Genomic DNA, 24,566 nt, shown 5'->3' with positions numbered 1-24,566 from the left:
GCCTGCAACTTGCACTCTCAGCCACCGTGGAGAGCCTCCCCACCCTCTGCATAAAGATAAGTAAAATCAAAGTGCCCCAGACACTTAGAACACCCTCTTCCCACGGCCGGCGATCTGTTCACGTCCATGCCCACGTCCAGAGCAGCCTGCATTGTTAGGAAGCGCCCCTCCCTCTGCGGGGATCTGCCTCCCGGCCCACTGGCCCTGGCTGTGCCTTCTGCAGAGACAGAGTGAGTCCCATCCCTCCTTCCCGTGACAGTTCTTCAAATACCCAGGGCCAGCACTGCAGCTTCATTTAAATAACAAATTCGCCAGTGCATCTAAATACAATTTGAGTTACTCAAATTCGATTTACACACAGAATTTTAGGAATACACTATATAACGTGCTGCTGATTAAAACAGTAGGGTGACCCCTAATGAGGTTATTGGATTCTACTGTATACTTACCTGAAACTGACATTTAAATAAAAGTGAGCCAGATTCTTGGGTCAGGTTACCGCTACATCCTATTAATAATAAACATGTTCATTTTGCCAGATCGGTAATAATGTGAACATGGCACGGTATATCACATAAAAAGCTTCTCACTGTAGCCATGGTTACAGCCAACACTTCAAGATCTGGGCTTCCTGAAACTCACCCCCCAAACCAACCACCACTAATCATGATCCCCCATTTTCTTTACAGCCAGTGCTATTTTAGTTCTGAACTCAAGTTGTAGGTACTTTCTTTGGGTTTTGTTTTGTTTTGAATTCTTTCACTCCAACATGTACGCTTTAACCATCAAACACATAGTAAGTGATGACTTACAGAAAACGAATTCCCTAATTTTTTTTTTTGTGGTACGTGGGCCTCTCACTGTTGTGGCCTCTCCCGTTGTGGAGCACAGGCTCCGGAAGTGCAGGCTCAGCGGCCATGGCTCACGGGCCCAGCCGCTCCGCGGCATGTGGGATCTTCCCAGACCCGGGCATGAACCCGCGTCCCCTGCATCGGCAGGCGGACTCTCAACCACTGCGCCACCAGGGAAGCCCAAATTCCCTCATGTTTAAGTGAAAGTTTAATTTAGCATAACCCTGCATATTGGGAACCTGGGTATATTATACTTTTAATGTCTTACCTCACCTCTCCAAAAAATTAAATACATCTTCTAGTGAGCCTATTCTAGAAACTATTGGGGGAAATCACCCATCAATTGGCAGCCTGAGTGGAAAGACGGGGTGGTTTTTCTAGGCTGGTGATATCTAATTCCTGTTTACACAAATAACACACAGAGCGAACGAAACAGAAGCAGAAGCTGGCATTTTTCCAATGACTAGCCTGAGCAGCCTCTTATCCAAAAGCATTAAGAAGAAAGTAAACTTTAAAATGATTTGAGAGAAAGGTCTATTTTCATGACAGATGGCAGTGAGGGTTCTTCAATGCCAATTTAATCACTTTTCCTCAGTTTTCAAATGCTTCAGTTGTGAACCCAAGTGTCTGTGCAGCAGTGCTGCATCCCTCACGGGCGCAGAGGGCTGATGACATGCACTGTGGTCTCGCTGACCCCCCCAGAGTCCTGCAAGGGTGATTCTATCCAACCTAGGAAATCATGTTATTCAACACACTCTGTCTTCCGACATCAAAAGCGTTCTATGAGCACCCTTTTTGTCACAGCCAGTCTCCTTGATTGGAGCGTAACCTATATAATCGTTTTTTGGTCCAATAACCTTAACAAAGAGACACTGTGGATGGGCAATTCATGGACAGAAAAGTGTCTGAATTTTTAAGCAGGGACCACTGATAATTTAGTACCGTTCCCTCACCTCCCAAGTAAATGAGGGAACTGAGGCCCGAGCGTCGGGTCCCTGCACCCTCCAGTGGTGCCGTGAGGACCAGGGCTTGTCCTGACCAGCGTCCAGCTCCACCTGAACTCGAATCTTCTCCAGGGAGTATTTTGAAAACTATTCTATCTCATGAGGCTACTTTACATCTGAACTCTGTGTGTGTGTGTGTGTGTGTGTGTGTGTGTGTGTGTGTGTGTGTGTGTGTGTGTGTATTTTTTTTTTTCCCCCAAAGGACATATATTTAACATTAGACTTGAAAGCTGTCATCCAATGAGAAACTCATCTACAGGCAAATCAGTCATGAGCATTCTTCATCTCTTCTGGGGCTCCTGTTCCAGAGAGAAAACTCCTTGAGTACCACCGTGCTTCTGCCTTTTGGAAATTAGTACGTAGGTTTCCCAGACTACTTCATATCTTTGGTAAAGTATCTCAGGTACAGGGCTGATAGGAGAGCTGATGTCACTGGCATCCTCTTCTGAGGCAGTTCAGGTTGTGTTCACATTAACAACATAGGAAGTTACAGGCACCGACCTCACGTAAAGATGAAACCTGTCTCTAGCGTCCAAGGAAGCAGGTACACGTGACATGCAGAGCCCTGGGAGGTGGGGTGTCCTTGGTAGAGAATAAAGCAAGTTATTGGCAGAGCTGTGTCTTCTCCAAGGAGAAACACCGAGAGCACCCTGAAGACTACCTGTGTGCAGCGATGTTTACCGGGACGGTCGGGGGAATAATTCACATAGCCTTTCCCAAAATAAGCGATGTACTTAATAGTCAGGACATCAGAGACGATGTGAACATTTGTAGTTAAGGAAGACTGGCAATCCATAACCTGAAGACTGGTGGCTTTCTGGGGATGGATCCCACCTCACCCCCAGGACACCACCCCAAGCCTCTACTTCCCCTGAAAGTAAGAACTCCTCTTCCTGTGTTCCTCGTGCCACCGGCCCTCCCTGAGCACCTCCTGCAGGCTAGGGAGGGGGCTGAGCACACGCCTCTCGTCCATCTCTGAGTCCCCGGGGGGGAGCAACACACAGCACGGGTCAGGTTCGAAACCCCGTGGATAAGCAGGATGGTTTGCATAAAAGCTCGATTCAAGGGGCCTGTCGCACTCCAAAGAAAAGGAATAGACAAAAATATTAATTACGTTTTCCTTTTAATAAGGCTTTTTACTCAAAAGTGTAGCTTTGAAAATCTCTAGCTTGTTGTGACAACCAGAGAAGCCAGGAGCGGCCTTGCCTTGAACATGGTGCCCTCGCAGCTCCCCGGCACCAGGGCTGGAGGGCAAATGCACCACTTTACAATCAGAGCCAACATTTAAAATTAGGAGGAGGATGCATGTCCTACTTGGATTCAAGGAGAAAGGACAAGTTCTCAATACAGTAAAACAAAACACAAAAAGTAAACAAATCTTTAGAAATCACTAGATGTGTATGTGTGTGTGTGTGTGTGTGTGTGTGTGTGTGTGTGTTTATATAATTAGGATTATCATCAACATTTAAAACTATTAAAAATAAGGTTGCCACCTTACCTTTTCTTTTGGTACTGGGGTGTTATTCTTTTAGGAAAAATTTTTTTTTTTTTGCCCAGCCTCTCAAGTTTCCTAACCTCAAGCCCGTTTTCCACTGTGCAACCAAATGCCCCACCTTCGCACTGCACCCCCAGAGCGCCACCGTCAAGCCCCGCTGGCAGGAGGCAGGGCAGGCTTTGATTCTGGTTGTCAAGATGACAGGCCCACAAAAGCATAGCTGACAGAGGAACTGATTTCTTCCCCGGGAAGAAGATACATTTGCCCGCAATGGGTCTGCAGTCTTCCGAGGCACCTCTTCCCCCTCTGTGCTCTGCTCGATAACTTGTTTGTTTGGCCAAGAAGCAAGATGGCAATCTTAATCAGAAAGGGAAGCTAGATTTTTTAAATAACTTAAAAAAATCATTTTTATATAAAGCAGCAAAAACATATTTTCCTCTCTGCAGAAAGAAAACCGTGAACAAGGAAACACAGCGATGTAAACGGGGCCGTTCATACACTTCTGCTAAACTGGGTCCCCCGACAGACTCAGAGCTACTTTCCAACTTCCTCGGCGCTGTCGGAAGAAGATTCTTTGGCGTCTCCGGTCGCTCTTTTACTTTCCTCTTGATTTAAACTTTCCTTTTCCGAACTGGTCCCGTTGGGTATAGAGTTTTCGCCGTTGACCAGCCCGTGCTCTGCAGCCTTTGCCCTGCGGACAGCCTCAGTGAGGGTCAAGGCCTCCTGTGCGCCGGCCTCCCCGTCCGGGTCCCTGAGGACCAGGGGCAGCCGCGAGTCCGCCACGCCCTCCAGCAGCCCCGGGTTACTCTCCTCGTACTTGGGGAGCGGGGCGTGCCCCTCCGCCTGCCTGCGGCAGTGCTCTCGGTTCGCGGCCGCGCTCTTGACCGCTTTTTCCAAGATCTCTTTCTCACCTAAGCGCAACTTGATGGCCATCGTGGCACGAGCGGAAAGGGCGTGGTTTTTCAAGAAGGACTTATCTTCCTGGAAAAGGAAACAGAGCAAAATTAACTACAGCAAGTCTAAACCAGCAAAACGATAGTGCCAGAAGGCAGATCAGTTGCTGCCGGGGACGAAGGCAGGAGAGAAATTGGGGGTGACGGGGGGGGCGGTGACAGAAGGTTCTGGAACTTGACTGTGGAGGTGGCTGCCATGACTGCACGCTTAAACCCAAGCGTACACTTCAGAAGTGTGAATTTTACTCTATGTAAATTATACCTAAGTAAATGATTATAAAACAAAAAAGAAGAGCCTAAACCAAATGGTGCGTGGACACTGACAGAACTTCACTTATCTCTAAACCCTTCTGGCTTGTGCCCTGATGGAGCCCAGGGCTCGGCACCTGGCTGAACGATGGCTGAATGACAGGCACTTGAAGTCAGTGACCCAAGAGTAAACTTGTGTTTGTATCATATGAATTAGAAATTATGGAAAAATGTTAAATAATGTAAAAAATTTAGATTCTAATCAACAATGCCTCAGTGTGACTCTTTTGGTAGGGGTAAACATGTAAAATAGAAAAATATTAATAAGTTTAATGAAAAATGTCAAATACACAATGATTTTGCTAAAGCACGACAGTAATTTACATTTAAGAAAGAATCTCTTATTAAACATCTTTTAAAACATGACAAAGCACAAATCCTCCCTTAATCAACAGAATTACCTCAATGGTTGTTTTATATGTTTTTAAAAGAAGTGAGGCTCGATCTTCAAGAAATGTCCACAGTTTGACCTCATTGTCCCAGCTAACAGGATACTCAGAGTTCCCCAAGGTGAAGATTCTGTCAATGGCATTATCTCCCAGCAAATGTTCTTTCAATTCTTCTACAAGAACACAAACAGCCATCTGTTAGGGGAAACAGCACTACTTCTCATTTTAACCAGCAGCCACCTCACAAAACATCTTTCCCAACAATGTCATCTTCCTGTGGTGAAGAGTTCTCCCTGATCCATCAGCCAGGCCATGGCTAGGCTCTCCAGAGCAGAGCCAGAGCTGTTTCAGGGGAGAAAGAGGGGAGGTCTTCCTGATTTGGAACCCAGACCAAGCCTTGCTGGGCCAGCCCTCCACACTGTTCACTGTTTTTAAGAGGGATCCCGAGAGCCTTTAGATGGTTTCGGAAGATACTTCTTAAAGACCATCTGTAGCGACACACGCCTTATTTTGACAACACCCCTCTTGCAAACTCTGAGCCCAGTCACAGCAACTGGGTCAAAAAGACATGTAGGTGAGCAACGTAAACTGTGAAAACAAACAACAGCACAACAACCCAGTGATCCTTCTAGACTGAAATCTGACGGATGCTAATTCCAGTAGTTGACCTGACAAAGCTATTTGTCTCGTCTTACAACAAGTAAACCACAAACTGAAACCCAAAAATGGACTAGAAAAATCTTAGTTAATGAAATACGTGTCTATATCCCTCACTTGTCAGGAATTTAAAAAGGAATTACAAATAAACACAAGCGCACATCTCAACTGCCTTCAAATATACGTAAGAAGAGGGAAGAATTCAGCAACTGCTCTGAGCATTTTATCTCCTGGCACATTATCTTCAAAAGACCAAAACATGCCGATCCTATTCATGCTCAAGAAATACAACCGTGCTTCTTATGTAATTATGAGACAGTATCTCTTTCAGAGCAAAACGCCCTACAGCTGTCACTATTTACAATTCAAATGGAGGAACTTCTGCTGCCAGCAAACCAAACTTTTATTAGTATTAGCGAGAGTGATTCAAAGAATGCATCAATTGTCTTGACAAGACAAACTGTCTATGACTAAAGAGAAACTAAAGAGAATCAATGGAGCTAAGATGATTCAAAAGCAGGTTTGCTGGGTTTTTTTTAAGAAAATAGAAGTTAATCTAATATTCAGAAAAGAAATTTCTTAAGTTGCATTTGTTAGCAAAAGGTCATGATGAAATTCAGGATTTTTAGATTTTTGATCCTTCAGTTTATATTCTCTGCATAAAGCAATGAAGGTTTTTAAAATGCTTTTTAAGTGGAAGAAGTTTCTTTTTAGACGCCCCCAACACTAAGGTTACAATTTCTGTTTTCCTCCTCAACCTACCGAGTTGCACCCTTTAATTAACATTGGGAAGGTGAGGGGCTGAAGCAGAGTTTTCTCTCTGCCGCTCTTAACAGTGATACTGGACTGGCTTCACATGCCTGGAGAAATAAAACCCACGAAAGGCCATCACCCTGCCTGGAACACTCAGGAAGTGAACCACAGGCTCTGGGGGCAGGTTTCTTCCCCCTCTTCCCTCTCGCTGACAAGCCCTTCCTGGATTTCCTGCATTCCCTGCCCACCGCAAGAGTGTGGTTTAGTGGCCCCCAGCCTGGCCCCTGGACACCCTGCAGCGCTAGAATCTCTTCCGTGGGCTATCGGTCTTGCAAACCCGCAGGAGCCACGTGGGGGCCTGGGGTACAGGCCCTGAGGTGGCAGAGCTGGGTCCCAAGTCAGGGTCATCGCCGGCCAGCTGAGTGGCCAAGTTATGCTCCTCTTTGCATGGGAGCTTCTACGTCAGTCAAGTGGGAGCCCCACCTCCCTCCAGCAAGGCTGATGAGGATGAACAGAGCCTGCACCACGTTCAGCATCGAGCCCGGCACAGAGAGAGGGCTCCCAAATTATAGGGATTATCATCGTCGTCATCCCTCATCAGGATATGAACTGTGACATTCAACTTTGTAACCCTATATTACACCCAAGAAAAGCCCACGGTTAACCCTTAACTCGTGTTCACTAAATTGAAGTGAGGAACCAGCGCCAAAGCACAAAACCACCAGAAGCTCCCACGTGAGTGACAGGGAGTCTAGAGCAGTGTGGCTGCGAGCGAGGGACAAGGACCACCTATCACCTCTCTGGGCTCTGCAGTTGGTTGTCTGTGTTTCAGGACTCAGTTTCTTCTACTTCCAATGTCAAGCCACGACCTGGGCGGCACTTCTCTGGCCGCAGACATGAAGGGAGGGAGCCAGACGGCAGAGACCAGCAGACTCCCTCCACGGGCCGTCATTTCTGCTCCGGCCCCGGGCTGCCCTTGCTCTAGCGCTCCGACAGCTTCCTTCAGAAGAACACTTGTCTGTCTCTTCAGTTAGGTGGCACGCACTCACTGTCACTCATTCCCACCCAATCCGCTGTGCACAGGATCCAGGGTAGTTTACAACAGCAAACTCACACACAATTAAAAATGGAACCTCACAACCAGGGGATTTGGAGGAGTATATTTTCAGATGAAAAGTGAAAACACAACCGCAATAGATCACATCTCAGTGCCAGAGATCCCAAACGGCTTGTCTTAAGGAAACATAAAAGTAATGCTCAATGCATACATTTAACTTTTTGTGCCTGAAATAAGAGGCTGTAGACAGGAATATCTGCAGTTTAAACAGGTTCTGTTTGCAGTGTTATTTACTCCAACTGGATGCCTGGCACTGAAAGGCCTGCTGGCAATCTCGGATTCACACTACAGAGCTGGTTAACAAATGAAGGCCTCTGGCCCGCGTGGGTCATGGCCGACCACCCGACTTCAGTGTCGAATGACCATTCACCGCGAGGACATTTGGGCTCTGTCGTCCCGGGTAACAGGCACATCAGAAGCTCCCATCTACAAGTGTCGAATTTTGATACAGGCAGACAATCCAAGATGTATTAAGTTTTCTTCCAATGCAGTAGAGAATTATTTGTTTATTACAAGCGTATACTGACAACACACTGAGGATTTAATAAAATACTTCCAGGATAAAACAGATCAATTTCTTCTTTCTCCAATATTACCTCTTCCCCCCAAAGTGCTTTAATTTTAAGTAATTTTATCTTTAATCTGAATCCCTCTGTCTCACACTTCATGAATTAAAAAAAGAAAAAAACTCAACTTTTTTTTTTTTTTCTGAAATGATTTACCTTCGGTCATGCAGAAGACTCGGAGAAAAGCCAGAAGTTGGGCAGAGATGGGTGGCTCCGTAAAATGCAATGCAAAGACACTGGAGCTGACGAGAGGAAGAAGAGAGATCAGGCCCTGCTGCAGTGGCCTCCTCGCCCCACAGTGAAATCTCTGAATCTGCACTCCGTGTGTGGTCCTCAGGGAGCCTGGGCCAGCATGAGGGACCCCACCTCCTCACCAGAACTCTAAAAACAGAATTTTCAGCCCTGGCGAAATGCGGAAGGCCTGGGCTGGCCGAGGAGGGTGGCGGTAACCATCACTGCCTGCAGTTCTTAGTCTAATAGCCTTCATCTCGGGTGCACACAACACATCAGGAGAATTAAGCATACCCATGGCTCCTAAGAAAGGTTAACAATAATTTATGTTGAGTTCACATTTTAATCATTAATCAAATATTGACAAGTTCAATAAAAAAAGGTCTAGATAATCCATTTTCATTAAGAATGGTGCTCTCCACTCCCTGGAGAACCAATAAATCATAATTCTTGTCCTTATCATTTTGCACCTCAAATGCAAGAAAATCTTAAGATTTGATTTAACCAGAAATTCTTGAAATCACTGAGTATCATGACTTCATTACAGAAACTAATGGTGGCAAAGAATTAAATGAAACGAATTGATCCAGGTCATTAACCTTTTCAAGGTGAAAGGCATTAATGACGTGGAGACACTTATTTAACTGAACGAGGATTTCAGGCCACATCCCCTGGAACTGGCTGTGGACGCTTCCAGCGACACAATTATGTTGATCTGAAAACGCTGGTAGATCACCATGCATCTGCACGGTTTAACTTTGCAGTATAACAGGGATGAAGGGATAAAGACAAACTACGGTAGAGAAGCTTTATTAACACGCCAGTTAAACACTACGCGACTGGAAATATTTCAAGTACCACAGTAAAGAGCTGACAGATTTTTTTCTACGTACGTTGGGATGCCAGCGCGAGCCAGGACCTCGGCCTTCATGGCGTACAGCCTGTCACTTTTACTCACTCCAAGCTTTATTTTCACTCTGTCGTGTGAATTATTGTCAAAGAAAAAACCACTGTGGATCACAAACTCTGCATTTGACCGAGTGCCATAAAAAATGTAAATCTGAGATGCAGTAAAGAAAAAATAAAGGGATATAAAAGAAACTTAACATCCATTCTCAGTACAGAGCAGGGCAAAGGATCAGTTCTCATATATTTAACACAACTTCACACTAAGGAGACAAACAGCTCTGAGGTGACCACGTCCCTGTCCTGAATATCGTGTGCTGCCGGGCGGGGCCGGGCGGGCTGAGGAGAGCACACGCCGGCCTCCTAGCACCCAGAGGAGCCGGACCCCTCGTCCCAGCCTTTCTCATACCCCCTCACACTCCCAGTCACAGCGAGACTGCTGCTTTACGACTGCACTTTAAAATTCACCATGTTCTTTTCTCCCTCTCCTTTAACTACAAGAGCGTCTCCTGGAACCAGGGTTTAAGGCAAGTGTCTGTCAGAAATCCACTTCTAGATGCTGCGGCCATTCTGCACTGTCTCCAGGCACTTTGTTAGGCTAGTATTTTTCACTCTGTCCCAGCTCGAACATCAGTGGTCTGTGTCGGTTCTGTCTTTTGTGTTCCCTGCTTGGTCACAGGACTGCCAGGCAGAGTGCAGATGTCCATTCGCGCACATGTTCAACCCCACCCCAAATATTACTTAAAACTTCACAGATTAAAGTGAAAGTACAAGAAGGCAGCTCTTGCGGTTCCTGATTCCCTTATGGTTTTGCCGCTTAAATAAACTGCCTCCTTTTAAAGAAGGTTCTAATCAACAGAAAAAGATACGAAAACAATGCAGTTTATACAATCGAAAAATCTGTTCTACTGTCGTAACACAGAATTTATTTTCAGTTGACGGTGTTACACACAGTAGATGGGCTGTGCAAATAACTGCGTTCACATCTTTCTCCCTGGTGGACCCGAACGTCCCATTCAGAGCACGGCATATTTATTACGGCTTTGGGTCTCAATATGTATTCCAGAAAACAAGCCTTAAATACAAATCTCAAAATTTTCTGCCCAAGTTAAATACTTTTTAAAAATGATCAACACAGTTTGAAGTGAGGGACTCCGTGTGGAACCCACCTGCTCTCCGGCCCGGAAGTCCTGCAGGGCTACACACTCACAGCGGTCGTCCTCCAGGTTGTAGCCGGTGGTGATCTGTACACGGGAGGAAGGATGACAAGACAGCGTCTAAGTGCTCTCGCTCAGGAGGGCCTTTTTCCGGCGATTAGAGGATAAAAGACACGCAAAGCTACTTAAAGGGGTGCACTCTGCTCGCTTCACCAAACTGAGCAAAGAACTGCTTGGTTATTTTCATTGATTCTACTCACACCAGAAATCCTTATGGAAGACCCCGTACCTGCAGTGAGGGACATACTCTTCGGAAAATGTATCGTATAGGTTATCCTTGCTGGTCTCAACCAAACATAATCATTCATTACAAAGTTACAGGCTTTGAGCTCATCCCCCCCTCCCCCGCCATCTCCAGCCACCCACCCACCCACAGGACCTGCGCTCCCGCAAGGAGGGAAGCGGGATCTCTGGAGAACTCGAACTGACTTGCAAACAGCATCTTTAGTATTTGGTCATTAAGAACACAAGGCGGGTTTCCCACTGGATAAAGAATGAGGGAGAAAGAAAAGCTCTGTTTCCGAATTATGTACTTATTTTACTCTGGAACTAGAGAAATTAAAACTTTCAGATAAGCAAAGGAAACATAAAACAACTTAGTTGTATCCTATTCAGCCTCTTTATGCTGAAAGCTATCCTGTGAGAGTTTCTGAACCCCCAAATCCACTAACCACACTGACAATCCGCATCTCTTCCTAATCTCTCCTGTCAAGGGGTGTGGGAGGGGGGCAGGCGATGTCGTGGTCTCGGCACTGAAGTCACCACAAAATTCTCTGGGCCTCAACTGGTCAGCATTTTACCTTCCGAGTCACCCTTTGCATTTTGTTGGTCCTGCCGTCCCCTGGCTCTTCTCACCCAGCTCAACACGTGCAAAACCCTTCCAACTGGTCTCAAATTCCAGAACTGTCCCTCCCGTGTCCCGTGTGGCATACGTGTTTGACCTCCTGTTTAAAACTTTTCAGTGGTGCTCCACTTTGCCTTGCAGAAAACATCCAAATTTTTGAGCAAGGCCAGTTTACAAGGAGGCCCACACCTCCCTACGGTCTCTGGACACGCCACTCGCCTGCCACTCCGGGCGCCGTCCCCGCTCCCTCGTGCCTGCAACCACCTTCAGCTCCTGCTTTGCCTGAGCCCCGGCTTCTCTGGAGATGCCCCCCTTCATCCCACCCTCCCTCTCTGTTCCCCAAAGCCTCTCCCACCCAGTAATAGGGTATTTATATCTGTGCACCCCCCACCATCCAGACCTGCAGCCTAGCCCTTTTCACCTCGGCGCCTGGAGCTTAGCTCACCGGGCCCAACACCTGACACTGCCCTCGCCCTTGAGAATATCTGCTTGATGCAGGGAAAAGAATAGGCTCTCCAATTTATATTAAAAGCTCCTTCTCAGAAGTCTGTCCCTCAGAGCAGCCCCCAATCTCTTAGATTGTCTGTAAATGCTCATTAATTACTTCGATCTCCTCATTTTATCCTGGAGAATCAAAATTCAAGACGGCTACAACTGCTACTTTGCTATTCAAGGTATCAACAGCTCAAAAGATTACTTTTGAGTCCAGGGAATGGCATTTGGGGATGGAAGGGCAGATAACACTCCTCTTTAAACCCAGTATCCCCAGAACCAAGACCAATGAGAAATACGAAAGCAACGAGGACTAAATGAAGGCAGGTGTTCTGGCTCATTTTCACTCACAGAACAGCTTAAACACTTGATAAAAAAATCAGCTCCATGAAGTTCCTGCCCAATATCCAAATCACTTTTATGACCCCCAAACATGACCCTGATGATAAGGTACAGAGTGGGGATTGCCCATGACCTCCCAGCCCTAGAAGGCTGGCATTCCATGGTGCAGGCAGTACCCAGGGGCCTGACAGGAGCACGAACAGGCAGAAGGAAGTCAGGGGAAGCAGGAGGGAAGGGGGAGGGCCAACAATCTATAAGAGGAGCACGCGGAAGCACAGGAGACAGACGGTGGAGGACAGGAAGGGAGGCCCGTGGGTGGGGAGGTGTGGCCATCCTATGCGTGGTGCTCAGGATGGCCCAGCCTGGGGAAGCAGCGGGAACAGTCAGCACAGAGGCCCTCGGTGGGCGTGTAGGGCCCAGACAGACTGGGGTGTAGCGAGGACAGGCTGAGCAGGGGGCCCTGTCTGCTACTGTAAACACCTGGGCTTTCACCTTGAGACTGGAAGCCTCATGCACATCTAAATGTTTCAGATCTTCAACACTCAAACAGAAGGGCCTCGAAAAAGAGCCCCCTGCAATTCTGCTTGAATCTTCCAAAGCCCTTTCATCCTGGTTGGTAGGGTCACGTATCCAAATACAAGGGCTGATCATTCCAACACGCTTTACCTGTTGGAACTAATACAGAGGCCGAAGCCCACTTAGAAGCATCCTTCTCTGTATAAACTGAACAACCTCAAAAAAGGGAAAGCAGACCTGTTCCCGTTAGTTCTGAACAAGCCACGCAGAATTTAGATACATTATGCCTCACAGCCCAACACGCCGCCTTATAAACCTGTCTACGCTTGTTTCTCGGAGTGGCTAGGAAATAGATCACGTTCGCTAGAGTCTCCAGCCCGGCCTAGATATTCATCCAGCCTCTTAATTTCTCGTGCTTTTCCTTGCTGCTGCTGGTTTGGAATCACTGTCACAGGCTTGATTCCTCCATCTCTACCCCCATAACCAGGTTTGGGGACACTGTTAGAAGCACGCAGCGTTGCTGGGTTACAAATTTCTATCAGCTCCCCCAGCGGTAGTCAGATCAGACAGACAACGACTGTCAGGACAGACACACACAAAAAAGAAATCTACTGTCTGAAAAGCTAAGCCTTCCTTTCAAGTACCTTACTTTAAAAGAGATTAGCTGTTAATATGCATGACATACAACCTCGTAGTGCTAAAAGAGATTCTGAAATCCTACCAGACAAAATTTCCCATCAAGTGTTATTTTTACGGTGGGAAACTGTCCAACAAAGGTGTAGTAGAGTTAAGTGTGCAGAGAAGACAACCGCTGCAAGAAAAAGCACTAACATCCTGGATAAACCTTCTCAAGGTTAGCAGTGTTTCTGCCAGGACTGCGGTGGCTGAGACCTGATGAACAGTATTAGGAAAAAGACAGTATTAGTAGTTGTCATCAATTCGTTATTTTTATTTTGAGATAAACTAACTTTTTTTTTTTTTTTTTTTACTTTTAGGGGGGGAAAGAGTGAGTAGTTTACATGAAAGCCACACAAAACCAGTGTGTATGTGAGTATGTGAAGGTGCAAATGCACAGCAAGAGAGTGGGAGAGACGTGCAGAAAGCCAGTAGCCAGCTACCCAGGAGGCGTCGAGTGGACCAGCCACGGGGCCGCCGGGGCCCAGGACTGGCAGGGGACCTCCGAGTTTCACTGCAGAGGCTTCTGTTTTCTTTAACTGGTTTTCTTTGTTTACAGTAAAGTATGTACTTGTTAAATTTTAGAAAGAAAAAAATAAACCCCAATGATCAATCAAGTTTGGGAACCAATGACCTAATCCAAGAAAAAGAAAAATGTTACTGTCAAATATTAAAAGCTATTTGAAAAATTTTTAAACGTCAATGTTATAATCATTTAAAATAGCTCTGAAAGAAAACAAAAAGAACAAAATATAAAATTGTATTCATTAATGAAAATAAATGATAAAATATGCTAATACGCCTCAAAACGGCTAAATTAAGCACATCTAAATTAAGGCAAAAATATAATTATAAAAGTATAGATATTCTTTTTCTCCAATTTAAGAGTGTGCTGTGGCTAGGCCTTCCCAGGTTCACACTAGGGTTTCTCTCAAGTGTTTGGCACACGTGGCATGTGTTCTGGCCATTCTGTGGAATTAGATGTGAAATACTCATTTATAGCACCAGTCTATTTACAATACTGCTAATAATAACAAAGAAAGCTGACACTGAGAAAAGATGAACAAAAAACTAACCAAACCACTATACGATTATAATATTTAAAAATTCAAAACGTTCTGAAGTTGATCATATTTCCAACTAGTAATATCAGGAAATCTTTCTCGGCACAGAGAGCAGAGCAACCTGCTCCGAGGTTCAGAATCTGAAGAATGCTGAGAAACAGAGGCAGCCTCCTCTATGCGTCATGATTAACAATCCTCACAGCGTCTCCCTATCTTTCCAACGTCTGATGATGCCAACTGGCTCCTGCATCCAAGGCCAAGAGCCAAACGCCGAAGTGCACCTCCTCCCGCCCCACTGCCAGGGACACCAGGACTGGCTCCTGAACAAAAGCAGGTTAATCAACGGGGCCAAGGATGTGTCTGCATAGCAGGTGAAGGGAGAGGGGGCAGGAAAGAATCAGAGAAACTTAAGTAACTGACAATACAGTCAGCAAGGAGAGAAAACAAGCAACACAAAAGGAAAACCCAGAAGGAGAAAGGATTTTTTTTCAATAAATTGGTATTTTAAAAAGAATAAGAAAAAAGAAACTTTGGTTTAAGTCTGTCGTCCAATAAGATAAGAAAATGTATGTGTCTAGGCTGGAATCGTGGCTTAGCAAAGAAATGCAGTTCACTGTGGCTTCTGAAAGTGATATAAGACTCACGTTTTCAGGATTAAGTAAACACAGAGAAAAAAACGCCAGCCTCTCCTCATGGGGGGCGAGGTTTGGCGTTGTCTGCTCCTCTTGGAGGGGGCAGTAGGGGACAGTGACTTGCAGGCAGAACTTCGCCGGTTAATGAACACGACCCGAGGAGGTCCTTACCAGGCCGTTGGTGTGATTGCACATGTCCCACAGAGGAATCAGCGCCAGGGTCACCCGGGAACCATCCTCCGTGGGAATCTGGTTTTGTCGAGTCATAACGGAAGAGACCGCCCACCTGTAACAATCAGAAAAAAGGGGAATTATGGCCGGCACATCTGAAAGCCCACGGCAGTCACAACTCAACCAAAACCGAGGTGTGCCTGACCTCTCACGAATTTTCAAAACCCTTTCCTAAGTCGCAAAGGTGATGTTCATCATCATTTAAAATTAAGTCTAGGGTAAAGAGAAGAGGAGGGGGGATATGGAAGGAAAAGGGAGCCAGGGGAAATCTAGGAGTGAGAGATTAAGGGAGGACGTTCCCGGGAGAAAGCGGCCTGGAGGAAGGGCCTAGAACAGAGTCAGCCAGGCCTCAGCTGGTCCCGGTCCGCGTTGCTGCGGAGAGACCCCACCCCTCTTTTACCCAAACGCTGACTCTGTACCTATTTTGAGCCTCACTGAGAAGCAAACACTAACTCCTTTCTGATCGGAATCCTCTAAGAACTCTACAAAATGTGGAATGGTATTTTTTTTTCCTATGTTGTGCACTGCATTAAATCTTTTTGTTTAAAAAAAGTCCCTACTTTAAAGAACTAAAACAGTCTGTTTGAAAAAAAAATCCTCACCCCACACTAATGTTAACCTTGAGCATCACGTGGCTCTATCAACTAATCCCCACCAACACAGGTTAATGGCAATTTCCACATGGCTATTAAAACGCTGCTCCCTGCCCCGGGGTCCAGTGTAACTTCCAGAAAGAACAATCTCTTTTTTAAGGCTTTAAATGGTCATGCAAGTCACCTCTTACCCAAGCCCTTCGCACTTCTGAGATCCCAATTTCACTCAGAAACCACCCTCCAACACATGCCTCGCACATACGTACACCACACCCCACACACACCCCAACACACACACACACACACACACCCCTCACACCAACCTGTAGTCCTCATAAGTGAAAGAATCCTTCAAGGGCAGTTTGTGGGCATGAGGATGGGTCTGGGAATTAGAAGTTTTAGAAAGCAGAGGTGAAAAGAGAAAAAGGGAAAACAGAAATCAGTCAGCAAAATTTCATTATTTAGCTGCCTAACAGATCCTAACAAGAGCCAAATGAAGCAGGAGGCATCCAGCCGCGCTACTGAGGGATCATCGTGCTATTATGCTCTCACATCACTGTCAACTTAATTTGTTGTGCCCAGCAGCCGCCATAAATCTGCTGCTTCATATTTCGATACCAGGACCCACAGACACGGCACAGAAATAAAATTTAAGGTGGACTGAGTTTACAAAAGGTAGGCACACCCACACCGTAAGTCTCTCGTCTACACGGAAACCCGGAGTCTCCAAGTCAGGTGTCTGTCCCAGCCTCCCTTTGCATCTCTTGCCTTAATGTGCTGTACAGCCCTCACGAATAGTCCAAATCTCTTCTTGCATCAATAAAAGGAACAACTAAAGGCACTCTAATAAATTGAAACTTCTTTCATTTATCTCTGACTTAAAATCATTTGGAAGGAAATCAACTTGTTACGTGCAAATGAATCACACAACATGGCAGATGCAGCTCAAATACAGAAAATCAAGAAAAACACAGTTTGTGAAATTATGAATTACATTTTACAAACAAATGTAATAAAGATAAAATCGAGATCGGCATATGTGAATTCTACTCCTTTTCTTTTTGTCTCTGGACAAAAGAACATTTGATAAAAATATCCAAAACTCCACACTTTAGAGAAAATTGTACACATCTCACATCCTCTCTCTCCACAATACTCCCCCCACCTTGGGCCTTTCGAGCACTTAAAAAACTGTGTCTCAACTAAGAAATTCAAAGCTGTAACAGTATAATTTTAATCTTCGGTTTCCATTACAGGCTGACAGACAGATTGCAGTAAGTGATCAAATGGTGACTTCTGAGATACCAATGCGATTCGGCTGCACCGTCTCTGCAGCACTGCAAATGCACGGAGCCCCGTGCAGTGTGCAGTTCTGACTTTTGACGCATTACCATCACAAGTGCATATGGTAATTTATCATCGCTCACTGCACTGTACTCGCTGGCACCGTATGCAGGACAGTAGGGGATGAGGTAAAAGTGGCTCGAACCGTAAATCAATTAGAAAACAAAAGCTTGTGCTCGGCGCGCAATTTTAGGCAAATTATATATTACAAAAGGCTGCCAATTGGGTGCTAGCTCCCAGGTGCCTGCTTCTCCCCTCTGATCCTAAACCCAGTTTTAACCCTTTGGAAGAAAAGTCAACATATGGAAATACAGTCACATAATATGTAAATGTTCTGACAATAAAAATGAAATTAAAGAAGATATAATTTAGGTCAAAATATAAAATAAAAAAAATAAAATAATATCGCTCAGGGGCATTCTCCAGCTGCATTATTCTAGCTAGGAAGATGAGAAAAAACTATCTCTGGTTTAAAAAAAAAAAACCCAATACCATGGTCAAGCACAGCAAAGATTCGAGGAGAAGCTTCTTATTGCCTCTTCTTTGTAATGAGTGAAATGCAAGCCTGTGTCCTAAGAGTCCTAAAGAAGCTTTCCATTTAATTATGGAACTTGACCATAAGGGTGCTCAGGTTTTTCCTCGTCAGAGTACAAATTCCGCAGATAAGAACTGCCCCTCCACCCAAAACTAATTTGATGATAAGTACCATAGAAATTTTTCAGAACTTTAAAGAAAAGAAATTCCATTGCTAAAATTTCCTTTCACTTATAATAAAATGAAGCTTCACACAGTCTGACCTGCTGGGAATGTTGCACATCCTATCTCTTCTCAAACTCTAGGAGGGGGGAAAGCATTGTTGCTTTTGTTATTTTAAAATGTTTTAAATTCATTTAAGCTGGGGAATGCCCTGTGGTATTTTGAAAGCTGGTAAATTCCAATGCTAAAACCCCTGAGTATTAAAAATTCGACCCCTCCCCCCTCGAAAAGTTTGACTTACTGAATAGGAGAAGAGATGACAATTTTCAAAATTAGAATGCTGAATGTCAAAACGACTTGTGGAAGAATGTTCCAAACACTCAAAGATCTTTAAATAGCTTTGGACTCTACGAAGAAAACTCTTCAAACAAGGGCAGCCTCCCCAAGGACCAAAAAGATGGAAAATTAACTCTCCAAAATGTCTCCCTTCCTACTATTTATATACATTTCTTACCAAAAATACAAGTTTATGTTCACAGGCCTGACGAAGTCGTAAAGAATACGCAAGGGAAAAAATACGCAAATGCTTTCTTCAGGTTAATTTTGAAGATTATTTTGGCTATAGAGTTACGTAATATTTGCAGAATCTGTTAGAAATAGTTGTTCTTATCTGCTTCAAAAATAAGGTGTGCCCACTGTACGTAATTCTGGTTTAAAAAAAAAGCTATTCTACCACAGACACATGCACTTAACAGTTATACTGAAGTGGAATTTGAGGCTATAGAGAAAGGCAAGTATCTTCCATTTCAACGGGGCCCTCACTGCTGTGACACCAGCGCCACCTACTGGCCTCATGGCGGAATCGGTTACAGCTGCAGAGTTCTTGAATTATTTCCTAGGGCAAGGCCCCCAGAGCAACTTATCCTAAAGCAAACCGGGGTTTATCCAGAATGGCTACTGGCTCAGCTTTACTCAAGAGAAATTTGGTTTCTAAAAAAAAAAAAAGAAGAAAAAAAGAAACCAACCTACCTCTTTAAATTATTATATAATAGTTTTACAAGGATCTTGAAACATTCAAATATTGAAGTGATTTTCACGTGAAAAGCATTTAACTTTAAAAATAAGTATTTTCACATACCCTGAAAAAATAAACAAGAATAAGAAATATGTCTATTCCAAACACTAAGCTCTGGACAGAATTTTTTTTTTTAACACATCAAGCCTTAACGTTTAAAAATACATTTTCCAAAAATTATAATATTAACCTGAAGTTACTTGAAAGCTCCTAAAAATGTTCTTAGATGAAAGTCACTAAGTTCACACTTTATGGGGAGGATAACTGAACACTCCTCATTTATAGAGCAAAATCTTATAAGGGTTTTGTTTATCTCCAATAGAAGACATTCCTAACCTGTACTTTAAAAACTGTAAATGAAAGCAGAAAACTTACTCATTGTGGCTAATTAGTTTGAGATAGCTGTTTCCAAGATCTAGCTACACATGGGATGAGTGAGGGTCTGTCTGGCAGTAGAGAAAGACGACAGTGATGGGGTCTCTCAGGTACCAGGGCCCAAAAGGAGCAGGCCATAGGGTCCACCAAGCATTAACTTCCTCCCCACTCCCCACCCACCCCATAAATACAGGTTTAGAAACAAGCCCATATTTTTTAAGTGATCGACATTTTCACTTTCTTGTGCATTATAAACATCTGAAGTTGGAGATATGAACAGTTCCTGTAGCTCATAATCAGACTTGAAGCCCTATAGAGCTTACTTTTAAAAGAGGATTCTTGTTTCCTTAAGTCAAGCCTGACAACCCAGGGACGCTCTCTCCCATTCCCTCTTCTACCATAGGAGGTGTTCCAGATGAGACACAGTAATATTGTACCTAGTACAAAATAATCACTACGTTTGGGGAAGATTAATATCTAAAATCGTTTGTTTGGCTTCAATAAAAAGAAGTAATATTGCTAAATATGTAAGTATGACATTTTGAAGAATTTACCATATTGCATGGGTCTGGTAGCTATGCTTAAGGAAATTAAAAACCACTACAGTCAGCATATTTGATCCTTATTAAAGTTCTGTCTTGAACTATCACTCACATAAAACAAAAATAAACCAAGAAGAAATTTAAATAAAACCTATGGATTACAAGAGTTGAAGATGAAAAAATGAACAATATTCTGCCTTTTAAAAATTGATTTAGCATGCAGCTTCTCTTTATAGTCCCTTGATAAAAATGAAATCTCCCTAACAAACACTTAATAAAACCTGTCAATATCTCGGGAAAGAAAAATGACACAAATGCATTAAGTATTAAATACCCTTGGAAAAAGTCACATATTCCATGAATTTTTGATGTACTATCTTGACATTAATGTAAAACCTTGATATTTATAATTGACAGATATTTAATAAAGTATAAAGAAGATGACTGCTGTGTAGCATGCAAATTTTTCAGGTTGATCAGAAATGAAAGATACAGACATGTACTTAAACTAAATAAACAGTTAATATGTGCTACACGAATCAGCTGCAGCCTTATTTTAAGCTCACACAACAAATCTTGGTGGAGAAGCAAAATAAGCAGAATTCATTATTCTGTGAATTCCTAATTCAGAAACATCTAGTATGTGAAACAGCTTTGCAACAGCTCTGCACAGAAACAAAATACATTTGAGTTAAAGCTGCTTCTTGTTTTTAATATTTAACAGTAAACATTTCAAAAAATAAAATAAAGACAAGCACTTTCATAAATATATGGACAGGTATTTCCTAAAACAATTCTTTAAAAAAAACCACATTTAACCTAAAGAAAGATTCAAAACACTCTAAGGAAATTAAACAAAAAAAGATTAAAACACACAAATGGCCTCTAGGACACAAACACTTCTCAAAATCAGATCTTTACTTTTCTAAAGAATACTCATCTCTAACCTTGACCAGTTTTTATATGGAAACTGAGTTGAATACATTTAATAATCACCTTCAATGAGGCATTTAAATATATTAAAAGGAAAGTAGCTCAGTTCATAAAAATGACTCCTAAATACTGTATTTTAAAGAATTTTACAACCTGCTGTAATATATAATCAATTGTTAACTTGAAAAATATGTATGGTAGTTCAGTGACCTATTAATGGCTCTATAGTATCAGGAATGACAAAACATAATTTAGAAGTTGTACCTATTTTGTTCTGATAAAAAACCACAGTAGCATGCAATTTGAACTTCCTAACTAAAACATGTCGAAGACTGTATTTGGCATATGTATTAAAAGGCAGGGGGCAGGGAAGGGGCAGAAGGAAAATTTACACTTAGAACACTGAGGTTCCCCCTCCTGCTCCAAAAACAGGCTAACTAGAAGCAGCACGTCAGGCAGCAATCTCTAGTAGGTCCTCAACCCTCCTGCTCGTATTTCATTTTCTAAGTGGATATAACACAGTTTAACTGAATGACAAATTGCAAAATATCTTTTGAATCTAGAACTTAGTTTTGATGACCATAAATCAGAATCAAAGCACGGTTCACGCGTTTGGCTCTTGAGGGAAAAAAATCAATTTTAAAGACTTTCATTTTTAAACACAGATTACACCCAACTCTTCAAGGAATTTTTCATCATAAAGTTCTTTGAATTCACTCAATACGATCAAATAAATACATCAATACACATTAAATTTAAACTGTCTGCTTTTCCCTTATACTTAATTTTTATAGCAAATGGGTATTACCTTATAATACAAAAATTTTAATTAAGTAAATGAGTTTAGTAGAGAAATATCAACGCTGTTCAATAAATTCATGAAATTACTTTAGGATGGAAGAATTGGTTTTTTCATTGGAACACTGAAATCTATAACCTACATCCAGTTTAGATTAAATTGAAATCTACTGAAACACTGAAAAAGATATGCCTGTTTAAAAACTTTATTGGTTACCATTTGTATTCCCTGAAGAGGGGCAATCAGCCACGAATCAAATTTAGTCATAATCAATCTACATTTTTGACTGTCAATCATTTGTTCACTCAACAAATATTCATTGACTCAGAAAAAAGCTGAATAGGTTAGGACTAGAAATTCAACAAATACTGCATTTACTGACTATCTTGAATGCTCTGCGAGGTGCTGTGTGACAGGAGGACACAGTCACTATCCTCACAGGGGTCCTGCCAGGCAGCAGTCAGATAAGTGACTTTAAAAAGAAAGGTGATGCCAGAGGTTACAGCCCAGACCCTCCTTCTCCGACCACCAGGTTTCTCTGCTCTGTGTCCTCCCAGTCCTGGGCCCTTCTTTCCCACCGTGTGCACACGCGCACGCATGCGTGTGTGCAAGTGCGTGCGTGCGTATGCATGTGTGTGCGTGTACACGCACACAGGCACATTCGGTTCACAGTTCTTTGCCCGAGGAGGTGAGCGGGGCAGGGACGACGTCCTTTTTACCACTAGGGAACCCCCGGTGCCTCGCAGGATACCTCATTCAGAGAAACGCTCTCCTCCACAGTGAGAGGGAAACGCTCCCCCTGCCCTCTGCCCTGGGCAGCAGCGAAGGGCGAGCCGCGACCTGGGGGCTAGGAGATTTCCTCTCGGTGGACCCGTCATGGCCAAAGTGACAGGTGGGACAGAGGAGTGGCGACTCCAAAGGTGGCGAGAGGCAGCGCCAGGGTAAGCAGGCGATGTGGCGGTGACCAGACCCCACCCCAGGGTCACGTGCTTGCCACGCTCCTCCCCTGCAGCACCGCACACAGGCACTGCCCACGGGCTTCCGGAGAAACAGATCTGGGCTTCCTTTCCTTCTGTCTGCCATCTCTCATGAATAGGGTATTTTCCCACTATCTAGGGTCAAAGAATCTTCTCTCTTTTTTCCCCAAAAATCTATCTTCAAGCATATCTGAGAAAGCTTTACTCTACTTTAAGAATCCAATAAGGGGCAAAATGGACCAAGCCCAGCAGTTCCCTGTCCCAAATGGCCCTCCACCGTGCCACTCCAACTCACCCCAGCAGCGGTGCACCTTAACAGAGACAGCCTCATCCTCCCTGGTCACCTCAGATCACCTGACGCCGAGCCTCCGTCTCCTCATCTGAAAAGGGGGTCAGAGAGCAGCCTCTATCTTTTTTCTAAGCTCTTAAATCTTTTGTTTCTTTGCCTTTGACACTCCCCACCCCCAAATATCTCAATCTGCTGATTAACTTGAGGACTCCAAACCATGATCGAATCTCTCTTCTGGTCTGCAAAAAGATAATAACTCCAGCAAGCAAGCAATACTTGCAACTCCTCAACTTATCACCAAAGAAACTAGAAATAAACAGAATGGTAAAAAGCAGTTTTCATTTTTAGAAGGATGCATTTGCATCAGAAAAGCAGGCTAGAATTATTTATCATCAGCTTCATAGAATTTTATTTTTCATTTCGGCTACTTTAGATTTCAACAATTCAGGATAGAGACTTTGGACTCTGGTTAAATTAATCAAGCTAGCATGATTCGGGGCACCAGTCATTCATAAGAGGAGAGCATTCTGACCACCATTATGAAGCCCATCTCCTTGATAGGGAGACTGACGTTCAGAGATGCATACAAACCTTGTCCCAGAAAAGGAATTACCGTGGCTTGGTACACAGGAAAGCTCTCTGTATCTCTAGAAGACAGAGACACAGAGACAGACAGAGAGACAGAGAGAGACTGAGAAACTGAGAGGGAAGGAGGAAGGGAGGGATTAACAGTCACCATTTACTAAGCAGTCTGTGCAAGGAACTCTTGAGAGCTTTACTGAACTTTACGTGTATTACATAATTTAATCATCCTGCTTCCTGTGAAATAGGCACTATTAGTAGACCCATTCTGTTGCTGCAAAAACTGAGGGACAGAGAAATTAACAGCATGTCCAAGGTCATTACCCAGTTAATAAATGATGGGGCTGGGATAATAACCAGGCAAAAGTTTTCTGGAGCTTACTGAAAGGCAAAGGATAATTAGTTGTCCCGCTTTTATAAATTAAGGTTAAGTTCTGATACGGTAAACACGTTTTTTTCCTGTTGAAATTCTAGGAAAATGCTTGGTAAATATTGCTCTCATTTAAAATTCAGCACAGAGATATTTTAAAGGACATTACAACGCTTAGAGGCAGGCAATATTACCAAAACTAAGAATGTTTATGTCTGTTATTTCCAAACCACCAGAAAGCACGCCATATTTAGTTAAAGTTGCTATCTATAGTCATAAAATCTCAGACCCAGGTGGTAACTTTGAGATCATCTAGCCCAATTCCCCTGTTATTCTGGACATGAAGAACCCTGGTCCCAGAAAACACATATGTACCAAATACATGTAGATAGGTACACTCTTTTCCTTTAATACACTTTAAAACATAGAGGTCATATCTGGAATTCACTTTCTGGTATTTTCTTCATTAGAATTATGCCACATTGGTGTCCCAACAACTTCCAATATTACATTACCTGGAACGCCTACCATTTTCATGATAACTGTGAACAGCCTCTAAGACACCCCGCAGCTTTATCAATCATTAAACCAGTGTTACCTCCAAGTGCTTACACGGGTGCCATCTCTTTGGCTACTTTCAACTCTCCTCGTTGTCAAGTTGTTAGAGAAATGAACTTTGGCGCCTTAAATGTCCTGCCTTTAAGCCTAAAGGAAGCTGAAGTCACGAGCAGCTAGTAAGCGATGAAC

General features: G+C 43.6%; 1 protein-coding gene across 5 annotated transcripts in view; it reads right to left on the bottom strand.

The window, feature by feature from the left end:
- Positions 1–2,961: 2,961 nt before the first annotated feature.
- Positions 2,962–24,566, bottom strand: part of SETD3 (SET domain containing 3, actin N3(tau)-histidine methyltransferase) — a 69,364-nt gene continuing 47,759 nt past the window's right edge. For 3 of the 5 annotated variants that reach the window (XM_019952542.3, XM_019952534.3, XM_033850628.2), the window contains 7 exons: positions 16,161–16,219; positions 15,185–15,299; positions 10,401–10,475; positions 9,219–9,385; positions 8,251–8,336; positions 5,014–5,174; positions 2,962–4,331 (listed from right to left, as the gene is read on the bottom strand). In XM_019952542.3, coding sequence (XP_019808101.1) covers positions 3,885–4,331; positions 5,014–5,174; positions 8,251–8,336; positions 9,219–9,385; positions 10,401–10,475; positions 15,185–15,299; positions 16,161–16,219 — 1,110 coding nt within the window. In that variant the 3' untranslated portion in view covers positions 2,962–3,884. Of the gene's footprint in view, positions 4,332–5,013; positions 5,175–8,250; positions 9,386–10,400; positions 10,476–15,184; positions 15,300–16,160; positions 16,220–24,566 lie in introns of those variants that run through there. The other 2 variants (XR_002179915.3, XR_002179914.3) reach the window with 2 other exon arrangements.

The sequence above is a fragment of the Tursiops truncatus genome, chromosome 2 (genome assembly GCF_011762595.2).
Source record: "Tursiops truncatus isolate mTurTru1 chromosome 2, mTurTru1.mat.Y, whole genome shotgun sequence".
Taxonomy (NCBI): Eukaryota; Metazoa; Chordata; class Mammalia; order Artiodactyla; family Delphinidae; genus Tursiops; species Tursiops truncatus.
The sequence above is the reverse complement of the archived record's forward strand: the minus strand, read 5'-3'. Positions and strand labels throughout refer to the sequence as shown.